This window comes from Pinus tabuliformis, chromosome J (genome assembly GCF_031772625.1).
Source record: "Pinus tabuliformis cultivar Carrire ecotype Pingquan chromosome J, CPIR1, whole genome shotgun sequence".
Lineage (NCBI taxonomy): Eukaryota > Viridiplantae > Streptophyta > Pinopsida > Pinales > Pinaceae > Pinus > Pinus tabuliformis.
The window spans coordinates 17,078,655-17,105,463 of NC_142295.1; the positions used below are offsets into that span (position 1 = coordinate 17,078,655).

The following is a 26,809-nucleotide window of genomic DNA, read 5'->3' on the forward strand; positions in this document are numbered from 1 at the left end:
GTTGCAGCGAGGGGCAGTTTGGCAGAAGGCCGAGAATACATAGCAGAGAGGTAGAGATAGTGTCGGAGAGACAGCACAGCGGCAGCCTGGACTGAGGTAGAGGTTGAGAAGGCCAACGCAGAGGACGTAGAGGGCCAAGAGGTTGATGCAGAAGCCGCAGAGGGCTACAGAGTTGATGCTGGGCAGAAGAGTTTGCGCTGGGTGATTTTCATGGGGCTGACTGAGTGCTGGTGACTTTGATGCAGATCCGTAGGAGGGTGACGCAGTCCCTAGAGGCTGGCGCAGATCCAGAGAGAAGCTTGGAACAGCTTTCGCTGTCTAACTAAGGAACTGTCGAAGTCACTGTGGGGTTCATCATCCGGTTGCTGATTAGTCGGAATATTTGTCTCCGAAGAGAGGTATTACTGCCATGGAAAATCTCTGAAGGGTGAGCCATTTTTGGCACCCTAGTTGTATTCAGAAAACTACATAATAATAAAACCCTCATATCTGCTGCACCGGTTTTCCCGCATTGGGTTTTTCTAGGGACAATTGTCCAAAAATAACGGTGTCCCTTGTGTTGTCTCAGTTTATTTTAGTTGTTGATCTGTATAGTTGTGAAGGCTGCTATTGTGTTTACTTAGATGTTTATGTTATTAAATAACTTGTTAATGTAAATAACAAGTAGGAGATAGTAAATCAGATATTGCAGTAGGGGTTTCCGATGTGTCAGAATTAGAAATTTCAACATGGATGTGTTCTTGAATCCGGGCATTCGATTGGTTTACACATGCATTTTTGGGAATGCATTGGATTTGAAATAATCTGGATATCTCGCAGAGAAAGTAAGTTAGAGGTAATATCCATTGAGGGCCCTGTTTAGGCGGATCCAAATGTTATATCATTTGGTAAGTGAATCCGAGATCTAGGAGGTTGCTCACAATGGAAAAGTAATTATGAGGCCGGATATGTGTCGAACTAGATTTGCATCGTTGTGGATGTATCTGTGGTAGGACCCGACAAGGTGGAATGTTTGTGCAAGCTCAAATTTGAATGGAGCGGAATTTCATAGATTGTATAGTATATTCGAGGTGGGGCCCAATGTGGTGGATGTAATGTTCCCTATTTCTTAAGCTGAGAGTCATTGTTTTTGCTTGCCTAATTGTCTCCTTTAGGCTACTTGGTGTATAATTAGCCCTTGGATGGTTTGTGATGGAGTTGCACAATGAAGTTGGCTGACCCATTGGTTGCTTGACATTACTTGGATACTCACATGACATTCTTCCTTGGAGTGTTAGAGATCTTTAGATAGCTTGGTAAAATTTTTCATGATGGCTACATGTAGATTGGTTGGTTGCTTGAGAGTATGCCCTCCATTAGAGTAGTAGCATTAGGCATTCCAAGGGAGGGCGTTGAGCCTTAGCATGGGGTGGCTTGGATACTTTGCATGAAGGCATGGGATTGACTTGGGAATGCATAGATTGTGATAGTGTTCATGCATGTAGAGTGGACCTTATGGAGCTCATGGCTTAAGAAGAGCATTTGAGTCTTTGGAGGCTTGTAGGAAAAGCATTGGTCACATCTTCTGGAGTGCCCTTGCATTTTGGTTTATGCTTTGATAAGATTGCCCTAGAGGGCTGAAACTTGTTGGCACACATTGGGTATCTTTTCTCTTGGATTGCCTTGTTAATTGGGGTTGAAAAGGATGAATTATTGCCCACTATGTGCTGCTGGAAATTATTGCACGAAATGCCATTTTGCTATATTCACCCTTACTGCTATACACACGACCAGCCTTTCATATTTGGGGTCTAATGGTTTGGATTTATGTTGATGTACATGCTTTTTTTCCCAAAGGAAATCACATGGAGAAACCAAAGGGATGGTACCCCACTTTTGTGGATGGGATCCCTTGGAAACCCGTCAGTGTAGGCTACTGCACTGTGCACCTCACCAATGGGATTCAAACTGGGCACCTTTGAGCACAGAACTAACCAAATGCCCAACAACATTGGGAACAACTGGTTGACCTAACTTCTTGGGCTAGGTGTGTGTGTGTGTGTGTGTATATTACACTAGAATTTGCATATTTTTTGTAACTTTTATTGAATCAGTTCTTCAACCCGGTTTTATTCCTGGTTCAAGATTTTGGGTTTTCTGGTTAAAGTTCCAATAACTTCACTTCATATAGTTTCAAAGAAACGTGCTGGCTTGGTTAGTGCTGTCTTGATATGGGCATTGTAAATAAAAATAGATCTTAAAATTCTGCTTTTATTGTATCTATGTATTCCCGTATTATTCATCAAGAAGGCAGCACAACTGTGCCTGTAGCTAACACTTACCTTAAACTGTTTGTGATATACATCAATGAACATACAGCCCTCTTTTTTCCTTTGTTGTTGTAGAAATATACTTTAGTTTACTTTCCATCCTTTTAAAATTGTTTGATAATAATTTTCAGCTTATATAGTGTTGCTGACAAATGTTTCAGGCACTCCCCCACTGGTTGTGCTCTGCATGCTGATTTTGCCAATTTGCCTCATCTATATTGATTGTTTTTTGGTTGGCCGTATTTTGAATTCTCTTTCTAGAAGCAAATACTACATAGCATTTGTTAAGTCTATGATTGAAGACTCTATTATTATTGTCTTTAGGAGGTGCAGCTTTTCAGCATATGTACATGAAATTTGGGAACCAATTTTATTGCATGGTCTTTCTTCTTATGCTCTTATAACAGGTCATATGGATGGATGAGTATTGATTGCCTTTGCATATTGCAGTATGTTTTATCAGAAGCCCAAAAGATTGAGGCAATGGCTCATTGGGATATCGAGGTTGAAATAGATTATTTTCACTCTAAACCTGGTTCAAATCGTCTCAGGGAAGGCTTGTTTAAGGGAAGAACAATGATCTATGGTAATCTGAAGCATGTGGTTGTAAGAATCACGCCCAAGTATTCTTCAGAGGCAGAAAATAACGCTATTTTAGTTTCTTCTCACATTGATACAGTCTTCTCCTCGTATGCTTTCTAAACCTTCCTAATCTCATTTCATGCATTAGTTTTTTTATTGTATGGCATATAAAATCAATAAAGGTTGAGAAAAATATATATCTATTTGGCTCCAAGAGTAATAAATATGGTTAGCAAAGAAAAGATGCAATATAGGGCAGCCCCAAAGTTTGTAAGCAACAAACCACTCCACTTTGAGAATTTCAAATCATGTAAAGGGTTCTTGTGCAGAAAAAAATATTGACGAACATGCAGCATGCATTATAATAGATTGGGGATGCATCCAGGTTCTTTGTCTAGTTGCAACTGTACAAACAAATAACTTTCCTGCAATATGACAATAAAAAACTTCAACCCAAGTTCTATTGCCCATATAAAGTGTGAGCAAAAGTAGGTGAGGTGGCACATGTACTAGACGTTGCTAACAGGGGAAGTCTCCATGATGTTTTCCATGTCAGCTCTTCAAAAATAACGTTGGGCAGTGAGGTAGCAACCCAAACAGAGATCCCTCTGAGAGGAAGAGGGCAAACTAATACTGGAACCCGAGTGCATCCTTGAGGTGAACGTGAAGATCCTCCGTAGAAGGCCAATCATAGAGTGCAAGATCAAATGGAGGGGCCTCCTAGAAGAGGAATCCACCTGGGAGCCAGTAGCAGTTTTGCAGGGATGCCCAAATTCGCAGATGTTGTAGGTGTCACACACCTCTTGGATAGACATTGACTGAAACCAAAACCACTTTCTCATTTCATGATTTAGACATACTAAAATCTTTAGTACAATTGGCTGACATAGTACTTTATGGAATAAAGTGGTTGAAGGTTCAAATATTGCTCTCTATCATCTACCTTAATAAAAAGTGAACCTATCTTTTCTTTGCACACACTACTTGAAAACTAATGCTTCCTCTAGATCTAGGGGCATGTTTCAGCATCTTTTCAGTTATTCTAGTTTTCTAGTATTTTTTGCAAAAGGTGGTTGTTCTTGTTTGATTTTCAGCCTTGAGGGAAAAGCTTTTTTAAGAGGGAGGGCATGTTGTGTCACCACATCTGTATTGTGCACTAGACTTTATGCACATCAATTATTTTGTATTTATGCTAATGATCTTGTAATAATGTTCTAGTCCTCAGCATTTCGAGCATCATATTGTAATATTTGTAAAATGCCGTTTTTATGTAATAAGAGCCTCTTCACTTTTATTAGTGACTTAAACTTTAAGTTATAATTTTTACCTATTTTGGGTAAATAGGGGTCCCCCACCTCCCATCCCCACTGCCCTCATTTACAACTCTTATCATTTTATCAATATAACAACCAATTTATTGGAGAAGTGTTCTTCCATTACTTGGATTTGCGGGTGCAATTCACCCTTGGGTGTGGTGGTGCCCCAATTATTTTCTGTGTTTGGCTCTTTATTTCTGTTATCTTAGTTTACCATTTCGGATATCTAGTAGTTGCAATGAAAGTTCCATTTGAGTTGGGAACATGACAATAGGGCACTGGGAGCATCACTTTGATACTAGTTACTATAGTAGGAATGGCTATAGAAACAATAACAATGAAATACTAGAACTCTAACAGTAACTCATTAATGGTAGAGAGAACATCAGTAACAGTAAACTCATTAATGGTAGAGAGAATAACAATAAAATTAACCAGCAGATGCCAAACTAACTAGTAAAGTAAGTCCAACAATAACAGTCATGGGATAGAAACTTTCTCGAGGAGGTTTGGACACCAGCTCAGGACCAACAATCTTTAAATAAGTTATGGTCATCAAGGTCAGCCAGTAATCGTTAATAAATGTATGGTTGGAAAACTTAGCCTTAAAACAAACCTACAAGATCCTCAAAGCTCTAACATGCCCTTCTCTAAAGCATGATGGCCTATCTAAAATTGCTTTCCACTTTTACAATGTTTCCTTTTTCATGTAGGATAAAGTAACTTAGCATAATAGCTTTATAACTAAAAAGATTTTGTCTTGAGAAATCAATCTTCTTCAAAATCCTTCAAACTATACATACCAATCGATCCAATCCAAAGATCGATGCCCTTATTTAGATTTGCAAAGAAAATTCAAGAAGACCCAACAATATATGTACAAATAGATGGAAATATATACAAGGTTAGAAGGAAATATATACAAGATCTATTCACAAATTTACATGTAAAAACTCTTTGAATCACAGATCTATTCATCATAGTTCTCAAATAAATTTTGAAATGTTTTTTAAAGATAATTTTTAGATCTGGAGCAAATGGTAAGGAAAACCCCTTTTCTTATTCTAATGATAAATCTTCAAGTGACCCACTATGTGTTCGTCAGCTTTTATTTCTTGAATAGTTGGCTAATTCAATTGAGAATGTCCCCATGTATCCAAGATCTCATCAACAATATAATTTCTACACACTTGAAAGATAATTGTTAGATCCACAGAGATTTGGATAGCATAGTGATAGAGGAGTCTAAGGGTTTTACTGAAAACCAATAGATCTCCTCCACCTAGTGTGTTTCTCCAAATCTAAACAATGACGCAAGGTAACTATACACCAATGAATATTCAAGAGCTAATGGAAATAACAATATAAAACACTAGTAGAACATTAAGCACAAGAGATCAGAAAAATTATACCATATAACTGAAGAATAACACCATAGTTTCGACCCAAAGACTTTTATTATATTGCTCAAAAAAGATATTACAAGGATAGAAGAGCTTCACTGACCAAGAGCTCAAGATTACATGATCTTGTTATGAGGAGCTTGGAGCTTCCTTATATAGAAAAATGAGAGCATGAGAGCGTCCAAGTGGAAAAAACGGCTAGTTGACTTTATCCATGGCTTGATCCTCTTCAAAATAATTCGAACCCTTGATTACTGCTGCACAAATCTCCAAGAATTTAGACTTCTTGATTGATGTGCTGGATGGACCAATCTTTGACCTCTGGGGTAGTTTAGGACCACCAGAAATTCTTCAAAAATAATTTATTTGAAATTCCCTCATTCAAAATAACCACCTGGACCAAAAAATTCGATTTCCTTAAGAAAATATTTTCCTTCTGGCCCAACCAAGTTTTTGTGGGTCTTCTCTGCCTTGGAAATGAGACTTTTCTCATCTTTCAATTTGATCTCTTTTTTGGAAAGTGCACATTCCCTTGCTAATTATTTTTCCATTTGGAGAAAATTTTATTTTCTCTCAATTTTAATTTTTTGACTAATTATTTTGCTATTTTTTGCCAGAAAATAATAATAATGACTCTAGAGGGGGCTAGACATATTTTTTAACCCTCAAAGTGTGTCTCATTGTCTAGATAGAAAGTGTGGGAGTTGAGGTGTAAAATTAAGTACTCATACCCCCTAGAACCTCTATAGACAACACTTTTTACATCAAATATTAATACATCCCATACAACAGGGGAAATTTTACAATAAAAACATGACCTCTAGACTCAACCAAATTTTGTGACACTTTACAGATGATCTAGTACTATAATTTACATAGACTCGATACACTAGGACTCACCTAAGACCTCATCATTGAGCCCCACTCTAGCTTTGGGGCATGCTTGGGAGAAATGTTGGAAAATCAAGGTCTTTAGAGATTAATGTTGATTTTCTTTACTTGATAATTACTCGTGATATTTGTTGGCATTTTATTATTGTGTTTTACTTCTTCATCAGGCAATTATCAAAACATGAAGATCATAAAACACAAAGAACACAAGATATAGGCTCCACGCTAGGGAAAAACTCCACAACTAGGGAAAACCCAAACAATCCTCTTCTTATAGAATCAGATCAAAGTGAGACCTCCAAGACCCAAAGACCTAGACAACTTCCTCCATAAGATCCCCAAGTCAGCCCTCCCTATCCGTGATGCATGCACTAGACTTATGGCTGTTAGTCTTGGCCTAGTACATGACATAGGAAGAACCAGTGTCCAACCTTACTCTCTCTCAACCTGAGAGGAGAAACCCATGCTCACTCCCTCTCAAACATGGAGAATTCATCAATAAGCCTCAGCTTGTGTCGGAAGTACTCATACTTCCCTTACATCAGCTACCTGTTATAATTATAGCTTCTTTAACCAGACCTCTTATCACTGAGGTGGCTCATCTTGCAACTTGTTGAACTATGCCTTCAAATCTTCCTCCTAAGAGTCCATGATCCTGTACTTGAGGTCTTCACCAACTGCATCCAGAACTGTGTCCAACACTACTTTCTACACTGCACTGCCTTGAAGATAATCAATCACACAGTTCTGATCATCACAATACTATGTTAGCCAATCCATTGTTCAGTCAACTTGGCTAACCTTTCCAACGCAACTCTATAGCCTCAAATAATTATGCCCTCTAGCTGCTATTCTCATCTTTCCAAAATAGCCAACTCTTAGGGTCTTCAAATAAACCTTCTAGTCAGTCCTGCCTTTAGGATGACTATCCTTAGGGTTTCTGTACACAACCCTCAAATTGACAGTCCTTAGGGCACCAATCAAACTGCCTTCCAATATCTCCAAGATTTCTATCATAAGGTCTTCCAAACACAGCCCATTTGACAGTGAATGTACACTGCTTCACTTGTCTTTAGAGTTTTCATAAATCTATTCAATTCTTGCACTCACTGTACAAAGAGCTTCTTCAAATCTGCCCCCTAAACATCCTTCAGACTTTGAAAGGCTGCTTCTTAGGGTTCTTCAAAACTCAATCAATGTACAACCCACTTGTTGTGACAAGTTTGCCACTCGTCCACAATACTTAGGCCTTACAATCAGCCACTTATAGTCCTCCAACCATTGTACATAGGCTGTTTGTACAAAATCATATCTTTCTTCCTTCATTATGCAAGTCCTATCTTGTTGCACATTTGCATTCACCACAGTACATTCTCTGAGGTTGAATATGGCCCACTTGAAGATTAGGATTCCCTCAAAACAGTGTGATCATACCTCTCTTCATTTGGGGTCTCGACCTCTCATTCAATGCACTTGTTCACAGAGTTTAGGACAACCCTTTAAGGACAACACATCATTTGAATGAGCCCTAAACTAGGGCACAACAGAGACACCTTCTTGCTGCCCTTCTAACAGCCTTAAGATGCTCCACAGTTTGTCCTACACTAGGACACTTCAACCACCTAACAAAACACCAATTTAGAAGAACACATACCTTTGATTTGAAGCCACTTTCTTCTGCTACTGTTCACTGTCCTGTGCACACTTCAGGTCTGAAATTTTCGGCCTGGTTAGGGCAACAAACCAACCCTCAACCAGTCCTCAAATTACCTTGCTCTCCCTTCTATAAGTGCCGTCCACCTTCACTGTCCTTCTAGGTGTACTTGACCACCCTTCCAGCTATCAAAACTGCTGTTCAATAACCAAAACAGGGCTCGACCCTACTTGTGACAAATTAGAAGAATTTCGGCCCTGTTCTCCAAGGAAGATCAGCCACCAATGTGCCAATATCTGACCTTATTTCATGCAGCTACCCTCCTGCTCATGCTCGGACCTGCAATAGAAAAAAAAAAACTAGTCCCCAAACTTCTTCGTCCTTGTCCTCCTTGAGCTCGGCTACTTCAGATGTTCTTCTCTATGATGATTTGCACTTGGTTGAAGGATTAGATTATATTCTCCTTAGTATCCCATCTCTTCAAGCTTAACCCACAGATCACTGTCATGGTCTGGCTCAGAGAAAGCAATTCAGATATTTCAATTTAAAGTAGCATAGTCATGTATTGCCTTAGAGGCAACACATATCACTGTTTTTAACTTTGCATCAAACTTCAGGAATTAGTTTGTATTACTGAACCTTCAGATTGCAGTAGTGTGGAAAAAGACCTTCAGCTCGAATTGTAACTCGGATCATTGTATAAGTGTAGCATAGTGTCATAGCTCGGATATTATTGTCACAACTTGTCTTTTATTGTCAGGCCTTCCAAAACTTCTCATTAATAGAGACTCGCATCATTTCTCAGAAAGGCTCGGATCAAGGGTGATTTCTTCAAAATGCTGGAGTTTGATTCTGTATCACTATTGTAGCTTGTATCACTATCAGAATAGGTCTGGGAAGGAGGACTTGCTCCACTGTTGTTACTCGCATCACATAGGGAATGATTTGCATCGTAGTTGGAGTATATAACAGATCAATGCATTAGATAGGAAGACACATATAACTGTATTAGACTTGCTTCAAAACAATGTATGAGTAGGGCTTTACTCTAGATCAGCTTTGGAACTTTACTTTTATACAGGACTTGTTGTTTCAAGGATTTATGTTACAGTCATAAGAGATGACTTGGATTTGTTAAAAACTTCGCATTACTTACATTTGCTAATCTTCATATCATGCCATATACCCAGAAATTCTTAATTTATCATACCTTCGTCTACACTTTAGACCGCAAGGCTTTGCATCACGAAGATCATCTTGTTACTGCTTCAGAAATTACAGTCAAATAACTCACATTAGCACAGATATCTAGCCATCACAGAGTATGTCTCCACAGAGAAGAAATATCTAGCCTTCTTCTTAAGCCAACATAAGTGATCTCCAAAATTGCTTTCCACCACCTTAGCTCTGATACCATGTTGGAAAATCAAGGTCTTTAGATATTATTGTTGATTTTTCTTACTTGATAATTACTTGTGATATTCGTTGGCATTTTATTATTGTGTTTTACTTCTTCATCAAGCAATTATCAAAACATGAAGATCGAAAAATGCAGTATATAGGCTCCATGCCAGGGCAAACCCCACAACTGGGGAAAACCCAAACAATCCTCTTCTTATAGAATCAGATCAAAATGAGACCTCCAAAACCCAAAGACCAAGACATCTTCCTCCATAAGATCCCCAAGTCAGCCCTCCTCTCAAGTCACGGTCAAAGTCAAGCTTCTTCAAACTTCAATCAAACTGACACAATCTGATTACTGTCCTGTTACCAACTTGAGATAAATTTCGGCCCTGTCACAAATTGCAGACTTCTTCAGATTTTTGGACTTGTCACAAAACTGCAGATTGCCTCATATTTTCGGCCCTTTCATAAAACTTCAAAGAACTTGCTTATCCTTCCACAGAAACTCACATATCACTTCAGAACCTTAACGAACTTCTTTTCTTTTGGTGGAGGATTCACACCCATGTATAGTTGTTCGTCACTATGAAGGGTCATGTCTGTTCATCAGGCCGACTTGACCAACTGGAGGGTCGACTTGCTCTTATTGAGGATTATTTGACTCTTTTTGACCCAATTTTTTTTCTTTTCCTTTTCTTACAAAGAGTCCAAATGGACTTTGACTCAATTTCAGATCTTTGACTCAACAAATCCCTAAAAGCATGAAGAACATACTTAACCTAGAATTGAGTATGAAACCCATGCTTGAAACAAATAAAATTCTTTTTCTTCATTTACATAAAATACAAATTAATATGAAGACCGAACCTAGTTACTTTTCCAACAAGAAAAACTCTACCAATTATAAATGTTTAAAAACACAAATAATTGGCGGAGGAAAAAAAACTCCCTAGAGTGAAACTCTTTGGTAAAAATCATAGGCTTACCTAGATGTTTTACATGGCTTTATAAACATACTAGAATCATTTTTACATCAAGGCCCACAGGGCAACAAAATTTGGATTACTCATGATAATCAAAACCTGTAAGATGATGATGAAATCTGAAATTTTTTTACTGTTCTGCACTGTACTCTGCTCAAGGGGTAGTTGACACATGAGTGGTCAACAAGTCCCATTGGACTAGGATCGAAGATTAATCCCCCATTTAAGGTTAGGGAACAAGATCATGGTCAAAACCCCTCCTCCTTCCAAGTCACCCCATAATCCATATCAAAAGCCCAAATACAAGCAACCATAAGCACCCAATTGTGAAATGAATAAGTACCTTCTGATTGGCACCCAATTGTGAAATGAATAAGTACCTTCTGATTGGCACCCAATTGTGAAATGAATAAGTACCTTCTGATTGGAAGCCTACCTTTGTCCATGTGCTCTTGCTGGATGGGTGAGAAGGCATATGACTGATGCAGGTGGCGGAGATAGAATGGCACGTTATTGGCCGGTGGTGGATGTTAGGGATTGTTGGCTGGCTGTCTGGATTCGAAGTGTGGGAGAAATTTTTTCTCCCATGGGGTCACCCACTTTTGGTGGGTAGCACATTGTTTGGGTCACCCACTTTTTTGTCAAGCTATAGTTATTCAGTTTTATGATGTCAGATGAAATCACTATACCTATCTGCATAAACAATTTGAGATCTATTCTCAGATAGCTTGCAGAGGTCAAGGCTATGGTAGATGAAGAGGATGCCAAAGCCACTCTGTTACCATCTTAAATACAATAGTGTTATTTTTACTATAAACTAGTTTCCCTCTCAAAGTCTGGAAGATATGATTGTTGCACTCTTAGCTGAAGAGAAGAGAGCCATTGCAGTTGTTATCTAGTTATAGATAATATAAGGTGATACTCAATTTGAGATGTCATTCTACTCAAGAAACAATCGTAACAGATCAACCAAAGACAAGAGGGAGATAGAATGTTACTACTGCATAAAAATGATTCATACAATAATTAATTGTAAAATCCGTGCCAGTGATCTTTTCAAAGGGACACTTAAAAAATCAACAAATATAGTTCTTATTGAAGATCCACCAGATATGGAAAATGAAGAAGACTTTGCTGAAGAATTCACATTTTAAGGTCTACACTTTGAAGACAGGAAGTGACAATGAAGGAACTTTGCTGAAGAATTCACATTTTAAGAAGCTTTACACTTTGAAGACAGGAAGTGATGCATTGGAAGATAGATAGCTGTTCAATAGTCCAGGATACTTGTGGATCAAAGAAACTATTCCCCATTAGGGTTATCAGACATGCATGTGGGGATTGATGTCCAATCATTTAGGTGAGATATGGGATCTGGATGTTGAGTGTCAGACCTTTACAAGGGTTGTGAGACATTCCAAGTGCTAATGATGTCCAATGATGTTGAGAAATTTGGATCGTAGCTAAGAGTCTATACCTTTTGGTGGGATAGGGAGCTGCGAGCAGCTTGAAGGAGTCTTACTGGTCCAAGCATTGTTTTCAAAGTTGAAACTTCTGAAGACTGTCTTGTTCTATTTATGGTTGTGTTCAGTCAATGTGTGTTGCTTTTAGTGAGTTTTGTTTTCAGTGGTGTAAGCCTTTAATGGGGGTGTTAGATTATAAGGGTTTTACTTATGTAGTAATGTCAAGTTCTTAGGGAGGAAGTTATTGTTGGATGATGGTTGAGATAATCATATAACCATATCCTTTTTAATAAGAATAAGTTAGATCTTACAACAAACTACAATCTCTATAAAAAAACAAATGCTATTGTATCACTGAACTGAAACTTCTATTGAATATCTTTTTTAAGTTTCTCTCTTTCATTCTTCATTGTGTTTATCATTTGCACATCATAATCTATATTTCTTATAATTTGCTGATTTAATAATGGCGTTTGCTGCGTAAATATACTCCAGTGGAGGTGCAGGTGATTGCAGCTCCTGTGTGGCTGTGATGTTGGAGCTCGCTCGAGGACTTTCTCATTGGGCTCATGGATTTAAGCATGCTGTAATATTTTTGTTCAATACCGGTGAAGAAGAAGGCTTGGATGGGGCACATAGCTTTATCACACAGGTTTTAACTGTCCTATAATCCTTTATTTTTGCTGAAAATTTTAGTTATTTTTCTAATTATATTTCCTTGTAGATTCTCTCATGCTGCATGATGCATTGCCAAATTTAGAATCTATACATACAAAGCATCTGATATTGGCAATTGCGTCAATGTCACATAAATATGAATTCTGAAATGCATTTCATTTTGGGGACATGCCACCTGTCAATGTTACTTTTGAATCAACACAATTTCTTAAATTGAGAAAATCTGTTTTGACAGGTATTTCTGAATGTAGTAGTTTTCATGGATAAAGAGGAACACCCATACTAATCAATTAAAACTTTCATTTATTATTTGAATGGGAAATAAGTTGAAAATGTCTGTTTGTGCAGCATCCGTGGAATTCTTCAATTCAAGTTGTAGTTGATTTGGAGGCTATGGGTGTAGGAGGCAAGTCGAGCTTGTTTCAGGTTTGAGAATCCCTGTACCTAACAAGGATGTTGGGATTTGCTTATATTGACAAATTATATGCCTATCCAGCTGTTTAATCATATGAATGGACTTATGTTATAAATTTTGGAAGAAGATTCCACAAAGATATATTACTAAATACCACATCCAGAGGTTGGTAGTTCTGACACCCAAAGTTAATATAATGGTAGTTACTTTATTTTGACAATTATATTTCAGCTCCTTTTGTGCTCCTTTGCATTTTTTATGTTGTTTGAAAGTCCCTCTCCTTCAGTGAGCAACCCTTCCTATGCCTTTGGTACATACACCTTTTGCCATTCAATCTTTATGCCAATGTTTTAGTCTGAATTAACATAGATCACTAACACTGCTCTAATGCCTGATGTGTTTTTTGTTTAATGAATAGCTGAGTGAGTTCAACAAATTTCAAATTGAAGCACAGTGCAAAGTTTTAGCTAATAAGACATGGCCATCATCCTGTATGTACATCGTTTATATAGAAAATGGTTATGGTCTAAAGTTAGGTTGATGGAATGACTACTGAATAATATGTGATTAACATATGCTTATCAACATGAAATATGCAGAGCCCATGCCAACGCAAAAATATTTTCCATCACTTTTGTAATATGAAAGCTAAAAGTCCACATTGATAAAAGGAATGGAAGAAACACCAATTGTTTTAATTGAATTTGTTCCCCATATTCTTGTTCCTAAATGATATGAAAATGCATTTCACTTGTAACTTGTAAGTTAACAGCTTCTTGCTGTAACTATGGTTTAGAGCTCCTAGTCTTGGTCTAGAAGCTGAATTCCTTCAGATTTGATCAAAACCAGTCAAGAGATGCAACCAGCTACAAGGGCTTGTTTCATAACAATAGTGTATTGTTTATGGTGAAAAGTTGCATTTGGTAGCTGAGCAAGGTTTGGATAAAAAGGAGATTCCTATGAAATTAAGTCACCTAGTTCATGCCCGTGTTTGAATTCAGCAACAGTGAAATTCAAGAAAAAAAATTATCAAATTTTTTCGGAAACAAACCGTGTAGATGTTTAACCCTGTCCTACATTTTGGGTGGACACTCCACCCATCATCAAGGACAAGAAACCTAAAAGATGATAAGAGTGAGTGCTAATCAGACCTTAAATAATGAAATGGGCCAAGAGATTAGATTAATGGAAAAAATATAAATTGTTAAATAGAACAATAAATGGTCAAAAAAATTAAATTATTAAATAAAATAATAAACAGTCGAAAATTAAATTATTATGTAAAATAATAAACGGTCAAAAAATATAAATTATAGAGTAAATTAATAAGGGTGGGCGAGGAGAGGTTAGATTACCCCTTTCCCTTCAGTAATCTAATCCCCCTTACCCCATCTTTATTAATTTATTCTATAATTTATATTTGACCATTCATTATTTTATTTAATAATTTAATTTTTGACCATTTATTATTTTATTTTAATAATTTAATTTAATTTTTTTACTGTTAATCTAATCTCTTGGCCCATTTCACTATTTAAGGGCTTATCAATACTCACTCTTATCACCTTTTAGCTTTTTGGTCCCTGATGATGGGTAGAGTGTCCACCTGAAACGTCGGATAGAGTTAAACATCTACACAATTTGTTTCTGAAAATTATTGACAATATAAATAATTGTGGAAATCTCCACTCCCAGAGAAAAAAAATTGCCAATGCAAAAGAACATAATAAAATTTGTGTTTTGTAACTGGACCCCATAAATTTTGTCTTAAAAATAATTTCTATCTATTGAGCTATTTTTGTGTACAAACCTATAATTTTATAATAAAATTGTAGTTCCAAGTTTTTATGATACTTGTAAAAGGCCTTTTATGAGAAATAAGGCCTTATTGTGTCTTGGATCCCAAATAATATTATGTGGGGACCCCCCTAGTGTGGCACATTGTTCCTAGCGAGTTTAAAAGTACAAAATATGGACATGTTACCAATCCGATTAGCAGGGTTGTTAAAGTACTGGAAACTTGCTGGATAGGCACACACAGGGTAAGGATCCACTGTCACCTTGGCCCAAGCCCCCACTGTTTAGACCCAACAACCTCCTAAATGGTCAAGGGAGGAGTTCCAAATATAACCCACAACAATCCCTAGTAAGATCCGTGTCTTAGATTGGGGTCATTTGGAGTGGTGGTGTTAATCTTTTCTGAATTGTCTAGCTGGTTTTTAATGTCACTATACAACAGAAAACTAAACAAGGGATAAAGAAGTACCAAAATATAGAAAATATGGATATGAAATTTATTCTAATCAAATATGTAATTATCTTTTGGTTTGGACCACTGGTTAGATATTTATGGGTCAAAATAGCTTGTTGTCCTGTAAAATCAGACTGTAAAGTCTGCATAGAAACACAGGGACATCAATTTGTTATATGCCCAAATCAGCCACCCTATGAGTGCCTAAGCACTCCCAGATTTTGTGTCTAGGGTGGAGGGGCTTGAGAATCAAATTTGATGCTTATGAGGCCTCTCCTCAACCTGTAACAACTGAAAAGGTCAATTTCTAGCAAGTTGTAAATTGTTTTTTTTCAGAACTTTGGGTGAACCCATCTCGGGCAAAATGTCTCAAGAATTTTCAGATATGAATTTTAACTTTAAATTTGCCTGGAAATGAAATAAATTCAACTCTAAATAGTGAAATAAGGGATATTAAGCAAGATAAAGTAAAAGGAGGGATTTTTGAGGTGTAACTTAGTTGGAAAAGGACTGAAGCCTGTCTTTGTTGCAAATCTTGTATGCCACAACCGATAAATCATTGGATTTGCAAACTAATTCAATTAGATAAAAGCATAAAATGTGCCAATAATATTTCTTATACCTATCTTTGGTTAGATCTAGCAATTTTGTTCAATTTCCCCAAGGAAATGCTTGCTAACGAGATAAATAAAAGAATAAACCAGCAAGCAATTAAATCCTAAACTAATGCTTAAAATAACTTTTTTTTGAATTTTTGTAGAAAAATGGCTGTTGAATTTATACTTGTGCCCAACTTACCTCACCCTTGTAGTGTTGAGAAATCTAGGGCATTTAAAGTCAACAATTTCGCTGCTTGATAATTGCTTGTGATGCACTTTTACTTCTTAATCTTATATTCTTTTCTTCGTTAGCTTATTAATGTGTTCTTTCATCAAGACAATTACCAATATGCATAAAAGACAAGTGACACAGTATGTAGGCTTCTTCAGCCAGGGCCAAAACCTCTCACCTCTTGAGAGGAAAACCCGATCAAAATTCTTCTTCTAGATCTTCAATTGATAAGTACCAAGACCTTGACACAGACCCTTGACTCTAGTATCCTCTCAAGAACCTTGTCACCAACCTTGATGTTCCACCTCTTCCTTCCTTTGCCTTTCTTCTTGATCTAAAACTGCTCCCTTTCGACCCTTTCTAGAGAAACTCGGTCTCTATCCTTTTCCATTGCACCTTCACAACTTCCCTAGAGAATCTCGGTCTCTAGGTCTTCTTTAGAGAAACTCGGTCCCTACTTTGATTACCCAGAAGACTTTTTACTTTGCTGCCCTAGAAGATTCCTTCCTTCGCTATCCCAGAAGAAACTTTTCTGCGATAACTTCGCACTGCCCAGAAGATACTTCACTGCCCCAGAGGAAAGTCACTTTCACTGGCCCAAAATAAACCCTAACTTCCATTACCTAGAAGAATCCTTTCTCTCCCTTCTTCGCACTTCTATTCTCTTCCTTCTTCGTTCCACTGCCTTTCACCCTTTCTTCGTACTTCCTTCTAGACCGAATTTAGATCGAACTTCTTGTCTGAATTATGTGTTTACAAATGAGGCCGAGTTAGGCTATTCATACACATCTTCATTGGGTATTTAGGCCGACTTGACAGTTGGAAATTAGGCCGACTTGTTCTAGCATATCCCTTCATCGTTGTAGGCCGACTTGAAGAGGTTAGTTGACAAGTTCTTGGAGAATACTTTTACGTAGACAATATGACCTTTTACAAAGTGTAACATGACTTCATTACATGACAATGACTCTTACATTTTATGACTAGATGACAAATAAATCCTAAAGACTCTCAGTGGGAGTCTTGACTCAAAAACAAAATCCTTGCTCATGAAACCCATGAAGCAAGTCAATAAAATAATTTCATTTTTCTTATTTACATCTCATTACATAAAATTATATTTACATGTCATTTTGAAGATCAAACCTAGTTACACTTTTGAACACTCCCTCTTAACTAGGGAGGTATTCATAATGGTAGTTGGAATTTCTCAATATGAAGAATCTCTCATAAGAAGAATTCAGAGGTTTAACTCATTTGTATAGCATCATATCAACCAACATTGTTATATAGCAAGGCCTTAACTAACAACTCCATCTCTCCCAAAGATATTGAGCCCAATGCTGGCGAGACTAATGATTTATAGACTATTCTTATCTTGGACTCCCCAGTACTCAAAGAATATTGGTTCTCCACGACTACTCTTCCATGGGATGCCTTATCTCATCCCCAAAGAGTATCGGATGCTAAATGATTACACAATCCTCCATTTTGTCTTCCCAGGTGAAGATCAGAACAACATGTCTATCACTCCTTTTAAACCAGGAGGTCTTATTCCATTAAAGGAATGTACTCATTCCTATCACAGAGGAATGTACCTCAACTCCTTGCTTAGGAATTTCCAAGTTTCTTCCAAGTAAGAAACTTTTTCTTAGGCTCCCTCTTAACCAGGTACCTATCGCAGCTCCTTCATGTGGAGGTCCTGTAACTACCAACAGCTCGAAGAGCTCCTTCCTTCGATGTCATGAATTTCTTCTTCGTGAAGGAGTCTTCATCTTTGGGAGCTTCTATATAGGGCACAAATCATTCGTCACTTTTTATCCATGAATTAGTCATGTCCTCAACTCATCAGAAAGTGATCCATCAGATTTTCCATTTGGCTTTGCTTCACGTCGTTTTGCTTTCATGCCATATTTTAGAAGGGCATTACATCCTTCTATATGATCTGCTTGGAAGTCATTAACAAATCTTCCCTTCGACAATCCTACATAAGCCCAACCAGATCTTAGTTAAAAAATAAACAATGAGCACTTCAACTCAAAATTACCCTTTGTGATGATTTTTCACGATGACATCTTCATGTAAGTATCAACATCCTGCATGCAGATTGACACATCTCCCATAGATATCCATTATCAAGGGTCTCTATCTTTTTCCGACTTCTATCAGAGTCTTCACATCTTTACGGGAGATTTTCTAGTCAAATCTTCTTGGAATTCGGATGTTGAATGCCTTCTTCATTCGTTGCATATTATTCCAATCTCTTCTTTTCTTTTATCGCACATTTTATTCCTAGGAGCTTCCAATCATAGTTCCTTGATTGTAGTAAGCTTCCTCATGATTCATATGAGAATATATATTATGTTGATTTCATCTAGTGCAACTTGTGCTTTTGCTGCAATCTTTCGGAGGAGGAGATCCTTTCTTTTCTTGATCATATTTCCCAGGATGGAAATAGTGATCCATATTATCTGCAACCATATGACATGACTTTCATAATAATCTATGCAAGCATACATACCTCATCTTTCTTTCAGTCATTTAGACTTCTTGTAGCAACTTCATTCGAAAGGAGTTTATCCTTCTTTCCTGTTATGTCATTATACCATCATCCTTTGAATCCCATGAGTTGGAATTCCTGAAGAAAACAGTTTGCTTCCTTTCTAGATCAGTGAATCCTTTGACAAGGATTCCATCAAAGAAACTTGAGGATGTTTCATATCCTCACCCGACAGATGTTTTCTTCTATGATGATCCTAGTCGATGGTGACCTTTACTTCTATAAGTATTAATGAGGTTTCCTAAGAGCTTCCTATTCTTTGTAATCATTAGGATCTGTACCAGACATACTTTCTGCTTCCCATGTCACGAGCTCTTACTTCTAATGCTTCTATTACGATGCTTCTTTCTAATATGATGCATCTTATCTTATTTAAATTGCTTCCTATCTTACAAGTGAAAGTACCTTTTAGAGAAGAAGATCATCTCAGTCATAGTAGAGATCTTTTACTTCTTCATTCTTAGGCTTCTTTGACTAAGGTTCTTTCACTTCTTCAGTAATGTGTGCTTCTTCCCTATTCCTCTTGTCCTTACTACAATTAGGACAATCTCTTTTATAATGCCCAAGTTCATGACATCCATTACATCTTATCATATCCATGTTCTTCCTTTTCTTTGGAGGATCGAACTTTCCAAATTTTCCTTTTCTTCTTGTCATTGTAGCATATGCTTGATTCTGCTCACTTGGTCCGACATTAATTTTTGCCTTCAGTCTGGTTTCTTCAGTCTTACAGAGTGACCATAGATCTTGAAATGGAGTAGTCCCTTTCTTCCTATATAGGCTTGAAGTGAAGTTACCCCATTCTTTCGGTAGTGCATTTAGTACCACTGTGGTCATCTCTCTATCAAACATAACTTCTCCTAGTTCTTGTAGTTGATCTCGAATTTCCGATATCCTCATGAAGTATGAGGCTATTCCATCTTCCTTGGATATCTTTAGTTTGTAGAGTTATTGCCTTAAGGAGATTACTTCTCCTGCGGTACTTACAGAAAACAACTCTACCAGTTTGTCATATATAGCTTTTGCAGTCTCCAATTTTGATACATATGGAATTAGAGAGTCTTTTATAGATTCTATAAGAATCCTTTGGGCTCTCACTTCTCCCTTCATGTATCTAGCATGAGCTTGAGTATCTTCTTTTGGAGGTTGGGTTAATGATTCCTTGATGTGATCCGTGACCTCATTCCCAATAAGATTTAGATTAGTTCTTTTCTTCCATGCAAGGAAATTCACAACCCCAACCAATTTATTGCTTTCCTTGCAAAAAGGCATTTTGATATTATAAGATATAATCATAGACTTACTTGAAAGATTGTTGCTTGCTTCCTCCTTAATCTTGATGTTGATAGAGGGCCTTCTTCTTGAGTGAGAGAGAGCTTGATTCACGATCCTTCTTGAATTGAAGACCTTTTACTCCTTTGATGAAGTGATGATATCTGAACTTTGAAGTGCTTCTAGGGTTTCGGTCTTTCTTTCTGCTTTCTTTGATCTAGGGTTTCTTTGATGTAGATCTTGATCTCGTTGATAGCCTTCGACTTACTTTGATACTTTCTTTGAAGATTGATTCTTGTGTGTCAGCTTGTTTTGACTGCCCCTTGTCTTTAGCACCTAAGCTCTGATTCCATGTTGAGAAATCCAGGGAATTTAAAGTTAACAATTTCTCTGCTTGATAATTGCCTGTGATGCACTTTTACTTAATCTTATATTCTTTTCTTCGTTAGCTTATTAATGTGTTATTTCATCAAGACAATTATCAATATGCATAAAATACAAGTGACACAGTATGTAGGCTTCTTCAACCAAGGCCAAAACCTCTCACCTCTTGAGAGGAAAACCTGATCAAAATTCTTCTTCTAGATCTTCAATTGATAAGTACCAAGACCTTGACACAGACCCTTGACTCTAGTATCCTCTCAAGAACCTTGTCACCAGCCTTGATGTTCTGCCTCTTCCTTCCTTTGCCTTTCTTCTTGATCTAGAACTACTCCCTTTCGACTCCTTCTAGAGAAACCCGGTATCTATCCTTTTCCACTGCAGCTTCACAACTTCCCTAGAGAATCTCGATCTCTAGGTCTTCTATAGAGAAACTCGGTCTCTACTTTGATTACCCAGAAGAGTCTTTCCTTTGTTGCCCCAGAATATTCCTTCCTTTACTGTCCCAAAAGAAATTTTGTTGCCCTAACTTCGCAGTACCCAGAAGATACTTCGCTGCCCCAGAAGAAAGTCACTTTCACTGGCCCAGAAGAAACCCTAACTTTGCATTACCTAGAAGAATCCTTTCTCTCCCTTCTTCGCAATTCTATTCTCTTCCTTCTTCGTTCTACTGCCTTTCACCCTTTCTTCGTACTTCCTTCTAGATAGAGTTCAGATCGAACTTCTTGTCCGAATTATGTGTTTTGCAAATGAGGTCGAGTTAGGCTATTTATGCACGTCTTCACTGGGTCTTTAGGCAGACTTGATAGCTGGAGATTAGGCCGACTTGGTCTAGCATATTCCTTCATCTTTGTAGGCCGACTTGAAGAGGTTAGGTTTCAAGTTCTTGGAGGATAATTTTACATAGACAAGATGACCTTTTACAAAGTGTAACATGACTTCATTACATGACAATGACTCTTACATTGTATGACTAGATGACAAATAGATCCTAAAGACTCTCAATGGGAGTCTTGACTCAAAAACAAAATCCTTGCTCATGAAACCCATGAAGCAAGTCAATAAAATAATTTCATTTTTCTTATTTACATCTCATTACAGAAAATCATATTTACATGTCATTATGAAGACCGAACCTAGTTACACTTTTCAACATGTAGGAGTGTGAAGTTAATGCCTTCTTAACTCGATCTAGTTTGATAAATCAAGGGAGTGGGTTTGGCCTCAAAGAGAAGTCACCCCAACTATTGACTTAATACCCTTGATAAAGTTCAAACTCAGCTAGGAGCGAGCCCTTCAATATGGCATCTCTAGGATTTAGATCGTGTGTGAAGATGGATACGAATTCCTACATGATTCGAAGCTGCCCTTTGTAATTGTCTAGTCACTTAGATTGATCCACTTGCAAAAAAAAAGGTCGAGTGGGGTTGCCCCCAATTTGCCCCTTCCACATGACTATGTAGCCCCTCAATGTCACGATCTGTTAACTTGTATGTAGTTTTACTAATTATTAAGTGTATTAGAATAAACCCCAATAGCATAAGATCAAGAAAAAATAAAGATAAAACCACTCTACTCAATGTATATAGAAATTATAGTCAATGGTTTTCAAAAGTGAGCCCTTTATTATTTGATGGCAGAAATTTCATATGACAAGAACCACAATAGAATGAGGGGAGGCTAGTCTTTTATAGAACAATTTGTTATGGCCAGATAATAACTAGTTTTGAATCCTCCTCAAAATAGTTGTTCGCTAGTCATCCATAAGTTGGAGACAATAATCTTCTTCACTTCAAGATTGCTTGTCTAGGGCTACTTTGGGTAGCCAACACGTTGCCCTCCACCAGACCAATGGCACCCAACACTCCACTATAGGATCTACTCCTAGAAAGGCTTCCAATCACCAAATCAAGGCTTCAAATTGGCTCCCACAGGCTGCAATATAACTCCCATCCAAACTTATCCAAAACACTGATCCAACACAAGGCAAACCTCAACTCCAAGTCTGTTATGTCACTACTGTCATTCACTGTTCTTGGTTAGGGCACTTGCACGCTGCAACAACCCTTATAACATCACCCAAACAACCCTTAAACAATTGCGACTTTCCTTCATTTGTTGCGGCCTTCCCTTGGAGGTCTCCTCACCTCCTATGCTAATGTTCTGGGCGTAGAGCAACCCTCAACCTGCCCTACGCAAGTCTGTTATAGGCTGGTAAGGGCTGCAGCCTACCCACAATAACCTTCTCAATGCTGTTTCTGCCTCTTCCAAGGATTCTCCACCCACAAACGTCCTCAACACAGATCTACGTCACTCCTCCTCATACTTGGCCTCACTGTAGATGCATAACAGTCCCTCAACAGTCAAAAGAAGGCTCCTACGCAACCTCTTCTCCTTGCTGAGATGCCCTTCTACCTGTGGCCCGAAAACAAAGGTCTCTTCTCTCCTTGAACGAGTTAATCCACTCCTTCACTGCCTTTGTTGCACCTTTGGATGTGTTGAAATGATCGTCACACACCTCATATTTATACACAAACATGAGGGCTACATGTGGTGTCAACAAGTCTAATTTGAACACAAGCCAACCTGCTCTTTTCTCCCAAATTAATCCACAACCACATATATTAACTTAAAAAATTCATAACTCCATTTCTACAACATGGAATTAGATGATTTTCATTGCGTCGGATTCATCTTGACGAGAGCTATCATCCTCATCCATCACATGTCCAAATGTGCTCATGGTTTTGGCCAAAATAACGACGGGTGCAAAACCCCAACCTTGGGTTCCAAGTCCACAAGTGACTCTTGCGGCGCTTTGCCCTCCAAACCCCGAAACCTACGGCTTGGAGTACCTCCCAAGCTACTAAAAAATAAACACTCCCTCTTAGTGAGGGAGGTACTTACAAGACTAGGAAGTAACTCATCATCATCATCACTACTCGCAACACTCGCCCAACTCTTGGCGCTCACCACTGCAGCAATCCCTGTAGCATGAACTATGCCTCTCTTGGAAGTGTCGCTGTCACTGGAAGCATCCCGCTTCTTCTTTTCCTGTATCACTTTCCAATCCCTCCATGATTCCTTCTTGCCAGATGTGGAAGCACCCTTGCTCCCCACTGACCACGCGCTCTTCTTGGGCTGCAAAGTTTCCCTTTGAATCTGCAAGTTCCCGCTAGAACTCGACTCCCTCTGAGTCTCTGGAACCTGGACCTTCTTCTCGGGAACCTGTACTTGCTCCTCTGAAGCCAACACCTGCAATTGCTTCTCTGGAACTTGCACCTGCTCCACCTGCTTCTTCCCATGATCCATAGGCTTGCCCATCAGCCTGTATAGACCATGCATTCTAACTCCAAGCACAATCCCATCGGAGCTAGAGTCTCTAGGCCTGAGTCTTGCCGTCCCATCCTGGAAGAAGACCTCAAACGCCTTCTTCTCGATCATCGAGACATATAACATGCTATATCTGAGACCTGGTACAAACAGTACATCTTGGACCCGCATCACACGTCTTGTCTCCATTCTGAATGGCACAACTCCCGATCCTCGGATCTCCTTCTGACTCTTGTCACCCAACACCATGTGCAACTTCAAGTCCCATTCAACTAGAGTCTCAAAAACCTCCTGTGACCCTATCATATGTTTCGATGCACCACTGTCCACGTACCAACCATCCTTATCGATAGTACCCTGCGAGAAATGAAAGATCATAGGAAAGTCCTCCCCCTCCAACCTCCTGGTGAGAGCATCTATCTCAGTAGAAGTGGTAACACTAGTGACCTGCTTTCGTTTCTTCTTCTTGTCATCTCCCTTTTTCTTCATCGGACATCCGTACGAAAAATGACCCATCTCACCACAATTAAAATACTTGACTTTACTCAAGTCCTTCTTCTGCTTACCCTTCATTCGTGCTGCAAGTGCCATGTCATCCTCTAAAGCCCTCTTCTTGGAATGAAGATCCACGTCTCACAACTCTTCCTGACGCAGTCGTCCTACAACCTATTCCAGTCTGGCAACTTCTCTCTGGCAACAATCCCTTTGATGAAGGGCTTCCATTTCTCGGTGAACCCTTTCAAAGCAATCCTCACCATATCTGAATTTGAAATAGTCACATCGACGACAACAAGCTCATCTTTGACCTGAGAAAATCTTGTTAGATACGAAGTCACTCCTTCACCCTGTATCATCTTGGTGGACTTCAACTTATCCTCCAATACCAGTACCTGATTCTTCGTTCTTATTCTGGAACAAATTCTGAAGAGCCATCCACATCTCATGTGCAGTGTTCTTCTCGGACAAATGAGGTATTAGGGGATCCTTCACACCATCAAGGATGATCAATCTCGCCCTCGTATCCAAATCCTCGTACACTTCCAGCTCCTTTGGGTTAGTTGGCTTCTTGATGGCTTTCTCAACAAACTCCCAGATCTTGTTGACCTGCAAGACCAACTTGATCCTTTCCTTCCATGGACTATATTTGGATAACCCCTCCAACCTATCCTCATACGGGATACCAACCTGCAACTTTGACATTGTCACCTACAATGTGACAAACTCTGTTAATTTTAGGTATGTTCTATTCTTAGAGCAATTTATTTCAATTTTCATAGCTAGCTCAATATCTTTTCCAGATTAGCAATCACATCAGCATTAAAGTAAACTGTAGATAGAACATAAACGTAACTCACAGAAGACAAGCCAAGACAAGAGGACACAAGATGTGGCCGTAGCCAGGGACAAACCCCAATGTGGGGAAACCCTTGATCAATTCTTCTTATATGTTCTTCAATAGTTCAGCAGAGAGAGAGAGAGATAGTACATTGATAACAGAAGTCAACAACTTGACTTATCTAGATAAGAGCATAGATCATCTCTAAGAAGATGATACATGAGATCAGTTGAAGACATGCTGCTTCAACTGATTCTCCAAGGTGACTCCTTCACCTATCATTGCGCTGCATCTCGTCATCATGCTGCACCTCACGGTGATGCCCCATGTTGCACCCATCATCACAATGCTGGACCTCATGACCATGCTGTACACATCTACTGCTGTACCTTATGTTGCACTGCTGTCCCATGTGTCATTGTTGAACCATGTTATCATACAACATGTCTCATGTGCTAGCAGCACCATGCTTGCCACTGCTATCCATGCTGTCCATGCTTGCTGCTGTCCCATGTACCTTTGCTGCCATGTCACAGCTGCTGTCCCACTTTGCCTTGCCATACCTTGCTTCTATCCCATATGTCTTAGCATACCTTGCTGTTGTCCCATGTGTCTTAGCAGCACCATGTAGCCTTGCTGTCCCATGCATCTTTGCAGCAGTATGTCACCTTGCTGTCCCATGCATCTTTGCAACAGTATGTCATCTTGCTGCTGTCCATAACACTGCTGTTCCAATGCTGCCTTCACTGCTGCTTATATGGTGACTGGTTAGGGCATCTGGCAGCCCTTACACACCCAACTATCAGTCCATAAACAACCCCTTAAGGACTATGGCCCACCTTGGCAAGCTTCTTCCTTAGCCACGTTGCCTCCATAGGATGTGTGTTAGCCCTTAACACCCCCAACGCAATCACAACTGTGTGCTTAGACCTGTGGCCAAGTACAACGACAATCTTTTAGCTGTTGTCTCCAAGAATGATGCCTACAACAACGTATTGCTCCTATTCTCCTCGACCTGGCTGCTTGCCTTGTTTGAGCCCTTAAAACAGTCCCTGCTCTCCTCGCTGTCTTGGCCTCTCCTTGCTCTAGCTAGGACTGCGGCTAGGGCTTGCTAAGGCCTCCCTTAGCCTCCTTAATCTCCTCCGCATCACGCTGTCTAGATCTTCTCGGTCTTCTTTTGCTTCTAGGCTTTAAACAACTAGGTTAGGGTTGGGCAGACTTGTGGTTAGGGCAGATTGAGTAGGGCCTCCTCCAATGTGATATTTCTCCATCCATGGACTGCAGCTAGACTCCTTTGGGCAGCGTATAGAACCCTTCCATAGCTACGCTGGCTTGTCTTCTTTGCTGTAGCTAGGGCAACCTCTTTTCCTTCAACATCTAGGGCTTCCACTCCTAGATTTCTCTTCCACTAAAACCCAAGACAAGTGGAGAGAAATCAAGATAGAAGTGTGTGTAGAATGACTCTCAAGTCATCTCCTTTTATACTGAAACGTTGAGCACATGTCGGGTTTATTTGGTTGCTGGCCGACCTCGACGAATTGTCTTATAACACAAATAAATTCATAACTCCATGAATACTTATCGGAATCGGATGATCTTTAGATCAATCCTACACCTGTCGATGAGAGGGATCCAAGAAAAATATCAGCTGCTATAAATAAGATGACCCACATGGAGTTTGACCATAGTTGCCAATTTTAACAAACTCCCTCTTAAGTTGTACTTCACTGTGCACAACTCTGATTCT

The 26,809-nt window shown here is 38.9% G+C and overlaps 1 protein-coding gene across 1 annotated transcript in view; it reads left to right on the forward strand.

The window, feature by feature from the left end:
* The window catches only part of LOC149225193 (Zn-dependent exopeptidases superfamily protein), a 608,410-nt gene that overhangs the window by 50,653 nt on the left and 530,948 nt on the right, over window positions 1-26,809 (forward strand). The window contains 3 exon segments of the mRNA XM_089379887.1: window positions 2,760-2,998; window positions 12,501-12,657; window positions 13,032-13,109. Coding sequence (XP_089236013.1) covers window positions 2,760-2,998; window positions 12,501-12,657; window positions 13,032-13,109 — 474 coding nt within the window.